General features: G+C 34.6%; 1 protein-coding gene across 1 annotated transcript; it reads right to left on the bottom strand.

Moving 5' to 3' along the window:
* Nucleotides 1-2,451: 2,451 nt before the first annotated feature.
* On the bottom strand, nt 2,452-4,713 carry LOC140872737 (uncharacterized). The gene has a single exon (XM_073275624.1). The coding sequence runs from the start codon at nt 4,711-4,713 to the stop codon at nt 2,452-2,454; it is 2,262 nt and encodes a 753-aa protein (XP_073131725.1).
* Between the last annotated feature and the right edge of the window lie 2,278 nt (nt 4,714-6,991).

Raw genomic sequence — 6,991 nt, 5'->3', positions numbered from 1 at the left:
GGACGTCCAAACATAGCATCATCAAACTTCACGTAGATGCTGTCATATTCATCCATCAACCTAACAACATACGAGTATATATACTTGCATGCCATGGGTAATGTTTTTTCAACGTCCTTGAACTTCTCACGCTGACCAACAACATCCGAAATAGCAAATGGTTGATGTCTCTCCTTCTACAGAGCAGCAAGCAACATTCTTATGTCATGAACAAGGCATGTGCTTAAAAGAAATCATAATGCACAAGCAAAGAATAAGATGGGAGTGAACAAAATCTTCAACACGAAATCATATTCCCGATTATTAATCAAAATGCATCTCTTCATCTCAAATAAACTTCAACCAATGATCTACACATGTAGAGTGCAAGTGTATTATTCGTGAGAATATTTCTTATAAAACCAATAAGTATACAAATCAAGACAAATGCAAACTATTTTTCCTTGAATTTTGTAGATGGAGATCATACAGACACACACACATATATATTCTAAATGTTAGCAATAAAATCATCTCCTCTCCCAATTTTCATAATTAAAAATCAGTATACTTGGTCACAATACCTTTTTCTTTGGAAAAATTACCAACTCTTTAGGCCAACCAACAATGGCTCCAATTGCATCAGTAACGATTGTTGGTCCAGACTTAATTGGGATTGGAAGCATTGCTGTTTCATCTAACACAACATCAACAGACACCTTGAAGTTCTCTTCCCCAAGTGGAACATTGTGAATCATGACATTTGGGCCTCCCTCTGATATTACTGTGCCATACGCCACCACATTTTCACATTTTTTAACGGCAAGGTGGCATTTTTTACCCTTTAAGAACAATAAATTATTATATATACATATGTAAAATGTGATTAAAAAAATCAAATTTCCCGTGAAACATATGAATATCGAACCTTCATGTCAGGAGGGCCGCATTCATAAAAATCTTCCCAATCCTTTGACAACTTTGGGTCCATATCCTTCGATTGTTTTTGCTTTGGACATCGATCTTTGTTTTTTCCCCATCTTGCAGCTGTACTTACTTTAGCCATCAATGTAGGGCCTCGCTTCTTTTGAATATTTACATGATGTGTTTCTCCATCAGTAAGCCCAAGTTCCTCTTCATCTCCATGATTTTTATCAACATCTAATTCTTGAAGCGGCTCAACTGAAACTTTCTTTTTATGTTTTCTTTGACTCATTATATATGTTTAACACTGCATAAATGTTTTGAAAACAAACGTTAAATAATAATGATAACACAAATGTCATAAATAATAACAAGAATTCAAAAGACACAAATAATAACAATAAGAAAAAATAAATAAATAAATAATAACAATAAGACAAAATAAATAAATAAATAATAACAATAATAATAATAATAATACTAATAAAAGGTCATAACATATGTTTTTACAACACATAAAGTGTCTTTGCTTATCCATAACAAAACATGGCATAAAGTACAAAACATCATTTTTTCTTGTTCGTTTCCCAGACACCCTCGTTTTCCGCTCTAAAGTATCTTTCGTGAACAGGTATATCATGAGTCTCAACATCATCAATTGGTCGAGACTCTGGAATACTATTCCAACCATCATCCTCCCCCTCATAGCACCTATTTGGCACTGGGAGCACAATTGACCATCCTTTTTTTGATGGGTCATCAATATAAAAAACTTGATTGACTTGACTTGCAAGGGAAAATTCATCATTCTTGTGCCCTCTTTTGTTCATGTTGACCAAAGTGAAGCCACATTCATCGTTGTTTATTACTCCCTTATCATTTGCAACCCAAGCGCACTTGAAAAGAGGAACTTGAAATTGATGATAGTCTAATTCCCATATTTCTTCAATTACTCCATAAAAAGACACATCAGCAATCAAGGGATTTTTATCTTTGGCACTACAGACAAGCATGGTGCTGGCAACTAGAGAAACCCCACTGTTTTGGCAAACTCTATCATCATCCCGCGCCTTTGTTTGGTATAAGTTGCCATTTATCACGTAACTACTATACTTAATGACTTGCGCGCGTGGTCCATGAGCTAGCCATGTCAATGTCGATGTCGTTCCACCATTGCAACTATCTATTTCAGCAGCCACCTAATATGTATTCAATTAGAAAAGAGTGATTAAAATACTAGATAAAACATGCTCACCGCAAATTCTTTAATAAATATTTTTTCATCTAACTAACCTTTGCGCGAAACCAGTCAATGAACCTCTTATTGTGAGCATCTTGTATCCATTTTTCATCTTTCTCTTTTTTCGGAAACATGGACTTCAAAAAGGTTTTATGTTCACTGTGGAAATATTATGTATAATATTTTTTAATAAACATATTTTGATAGTCACAAATGTGCAGAATTATATATTAATGAGTTGAACTTACATTATGTAGGGAGATACTTCTTCTGTATTTTCCAGAACAGTCAAATGTGCTTGTTGCATATCACTTTGCGGCACTACAATTGGTGTTTTGCATGCTAAAAAATCCAGGAACATTGGATTTGGGGTCTTGGTTTGATTGAGGGACCCCAACAGGATCAAGTCCGTTGAGGTATTCAGAACAAAACTCAATTGCTTCTTTCGCTGAATATCTCTTAACAATGCAACCTTCAGGATGTTTTCGACTGCCAACATAACTCTTAAACACCTTCATGCATCTTTCGAATGGATACATCCACCGAAAGTAGACAGGTCCACATAATCGGACTTCTCGAACAAGGTGGATTGTTAAGTGCACCATAATGTCGAAGAAAGATGGGGGAAAATACTGCTCCAATAAGCAAAGTGTAACAACCAAGTCAGATTGCAGCTTATCTAACTTGGCTACATCTATAACCTTGCAACAAATATCTTTGAAGAAAAAACATAATCTTATGATGGCGTATCTAACATGTTTTGGCAACACATCACGAATGAGTATTGGTAGGAGTTGCTGCATTAGAACATGGCAATCATGGGATTTCAAGCCAGTTAACTTCAGCTCAGACAAGCACACAAGATTCTTCGTGTTCGATGAGTAACCTTCTGGAACTTTTATATCCATTAATGATTGGCACACTTGTAACTTCTCTTTTTTTGTGAATGAGCATGCAGCAAGAGGAAGATATGTTCTTTTTTCTCCAAATTTAGGTGTCAATTCAGGCCTAACTCCCATTTGAAGCATGTCCAGCCTAGCTGCCAGATTGTCCTTAGATTTTCCTTTAATATTCATCAAAGTATTAATGAGGGATTCAAAGACATTTTTCTCTATGTGCATCACATCGAGACAATGCCTAACATGAAGATGTTTCCAATAAGGAAGATTGAAAAAAATTGACTTTTTCTTCCAACATTTTTTAAAATCTGTTTCCCCTAAATATTTTTCTTCTTTGTTGTCTTCCACATTATTCTCCTTTGATTTTTTTCTCTTTTTACCTTTCACACTGACCTTCTTTCCAAAATCACATCTTATGTCCGCAAGCTTGTCAAACAAGGCAACCCCAGATAATGGTGTGGATTTTTCTCCATGTTCTTCCATGCCATTGAATTCCTTAGTTTGCCTTCGATAGGGATGAAACATTGGTAGGAAACGTCTATGACCAACAAATGACATTTTCTTCCCATTTTCCAAATGATTTGCACAAGTATCTTCTCCGCATACTGGACATGCATAATAACCATGTGTAGTGCATCCACTAAGGTTACCATAGGCAGGAAAATCATTAATGGTCCATAATAAGACTGCTTTAAGGGTGAAAAACTGTCTTCGATAAGCATCATAAACGCCATCAACTTCTTCCCACAATCGTTTCAAATCTTCAACTAGCACCTCGAGGTAAACATCTATATCATTTCTTGGTTGTTTAGGCCCTGAAATGAGCATAGTTAGCATGATGAATTTCCTCTTCATACACATGCTTGGAGGAAGATTATAGGTGGTCAACATGACTGGCCAGCAGCTATACCGACTACTAAGATTGCTATGAGGATTAATGCCATCAGCTGCAAGTGCTAGGCGAAGATTTCTTGGTTCACTTTCGAAGTCGGGCCACATATGATCCACCAACCTCCAAGATGGGGAATCAGATGGATGACGTAACTGACCAGCAACTCTTGTGGTTTCTGCATGCCAAGTTAAATTCTTTGATGTCTCTAAAGATTTGAACATGCGCTTAAATCTTGGTATGGGAGGGAAATACCACATCACCTTGGCAGGAATACCTTTCTTCTCAATGTTCTTCTTGTTTAGCTTCCAACACGACGATCCATATTTAGGGAAACTTACACAGTCCTTATATTGTTTCCTATAAAGAATGCAATCATTGGAACAAGCATGGATCTTTTCATGACTCAACGACAGACAACTCAACGTCTTTTTTGCATCATACGTTGAGGATGGTAGATTGTGATTATCTGGCAGCATATCCCCAAAATTTGTTAGTAGATCTGAAAATAAAGCATCACTCATCCCATGCCTTGCTTTGGTGTTGTATAGTTTTACAAGTGCACTCAACTTTGTGTAACGTGTACATCCATTGTACAAAGGTTTCTCTGCTTCCTCCAAAAATTTCATAAACGCTTCTGGATTTTCTGTATAATTATCATATGCTGCCTCACACATATTAGCGGTTTCAAAGTCGTCATTATAATCACCAATTGGCTCCTGGTTGGTGCTTAAATTCATTCTATCATTTTCGGCAGACTCGCCATGCCAAATCCAAGTCATATAATTCTGACTAAAACCATGGAAATAAAGATGCTCTCGAATGGACGTAATCAGTCCTTTCTTCAGATTTTTTACATTTGCAACAAGGACAATGAATTAAATTCGAGTCAATATGGGGATTTTGTAAACAACCGCTAATGAACTGTTCCACACCCTCCTCATATTATTTCGACCTTCTATCAGAGTGAATCCAAGATTTATCCATAATTAACAACTTACCTTCAACAAAGAATTAAATAAAGATAAGTTATAATAAAACATAATTAAAAATTTTAATTACATGACAATCATTTAGTGATTTTCACTTCAAACACTAGTTACTGCGACTCTCCAACCAATATAAATTGTGAAATTATATTCGATTAAAATACAATAAATAGATTAAATATTGCAACATTGATTTAAAAAATAAAAAATAGTGAAAGACACATTGTCCTTTAATTTGGATGGATTCAGTATCATAAAAAATGAAATTCCTGACGCAAACAATGAATCATCATATTATCAAAATATTGAAAGCACAGAGATAAAATATGCGATCAGGTTTAATTTCAAAGCACATTAAAACTCCACCAAAGCAGAACAAGTTCTAAAAATACCTGATTTTGTTGCGGCAGTGAAGTTTGCTGCTTATACAAGTTTCGTAGTCTTTTAAATTCTCTTTTGAGCCCTTAATGCTCCACTACAAAAGCATCCAGAAAGTTAAAATCAGATTCCATAAAAACTTGTTAAATGTGTAGTGCAAGAATCCATGTTCAGATTTGTTAGATTCAGGTGCGAGTGAGAAGAGCTAGTATGCTACTTTCAAGTTCAGCAATATATATTGTATACCAGCTAAATTTATTTCAGCAAATTTGTAAATATTTCTAGCAACTAAAATGGTTTTCTTGTTTCCTAGGAGCATCGCTGTGAAAAAACTGTCATAGGTGCGGCTTCGTAGCCTCATCAAGTCATCATTTTTTATTTTTTCAAGCTACAGTACCAACAAATTCAGTAAGTCACAGATACATAATAGATTTTATTAACTGTTCAGTTTCTCATGCATGATTTAAAGATATATAGCTATATTACCTTCAATTCTTTTTCAGTGGCTATATCGTGAGATAGTAGAAGCTTTCTGATTATTTCAATAGGATCACGCTCCTGGAAAAAGGGGAAAAATAAAATCAGTTGAAATAAAAGTACTTGGTTAATCGAAGCAAGACAACCCTAACTCTTTGGTATTTGGATATCAATCACATACTAGATAGTGTCATCACAGGGGGCGTAACTAGAAACTTGTTTATTGGTGGGCAAATTTTTTTTCAATTATATTAATTTTCAACACATAAAAATGATATTATTGACTTCTTGTAAGTTCATGCAAAAGGTACTGAAAGACAACCACATGCTGGTGATATATCTCAATTGAGAGAATTTTTCCCACCATAAAATAGTAATTGTATATTAAAAAACAACTAAATGTTAAATGATCCGTGAGAAACACGATATGCACCAGAAATTTTGTTGTCAACATGTGATTAACCACAGTTGCAAAATTTTGTGACTTTTTCTTTTCAGTATGTTTTGAATAAAAGAATTAAGAAGTTATATATCAATATACCACTGTTTGTGTTTAGGAAGTAAATTTTTGCAACAGCTTGAACGCTGAACCCCGAAAAATCTGGATTAACATATGAACCCAAAGAATGAATTTTAGAATTCCATTGATAAAATCCATGTGGTGAATAGAGATATTAAAAAAACATAGTAAGAACCCCGGAAGTTGCTTATTTGTGATAGCCAAAATAGCATGAACACGAACAATCAGTTTGAAGCAAAGTACTGATACGTATGTACAATGTTATATCAAACCACAATGGCTAGAAATCGATAAAACATGATTATTGAACCAAAAATTTTTTGGCTCCAGATTTTTAAATAGTTACAAAGCAAGCAAATTATGATACAGTTTTTTAAAAAATAAAAAAGATTCATGGATATAACTCCAGAATACCAAAGTTCCGTATGGTTCAAAAATTTTTTTTGATTCAAGTGGGTTTTTGCGGCAGTGAAGTTTTTAACTCGTGGTTCAAAATAATACCAAAGGTGCATTTTTACCTCGTCCGTATTATTACCGAAGTTGATTGTTATATTTTACTTCGCAATTACTAATTGGAAAAGTAAAATGTGACGAAGTAAAAAGCACAAAATACCTGTTGTTGTTGCGGCAGTGAAGTTTTCTGCTTATACAAGTTTCGTAGTCTTTTAACTTCTCTCTTAAGAACTTAGTGCTCCA

This window comes from Henckelia pumila, chromosome 1 (assembly GCF_033568475.1).
Source record: "Henckelia pumila isolate YLH828 chromosome 1, ASM3356847v2, whole genome shotgun sequence".
Classification (NCBI taxonomy): Eukaryota; Viridiplantae; Streptophyta; class Magnoliopsida; order Lamiales; family Gesneriaceae; genus Henckelia; species Henckelia pumila.
The sequence above is the reverse complement of the archived record's forward strand: the minus strand, read 5'-3'. Positions and strand labels throughout refer to the sequence as shown.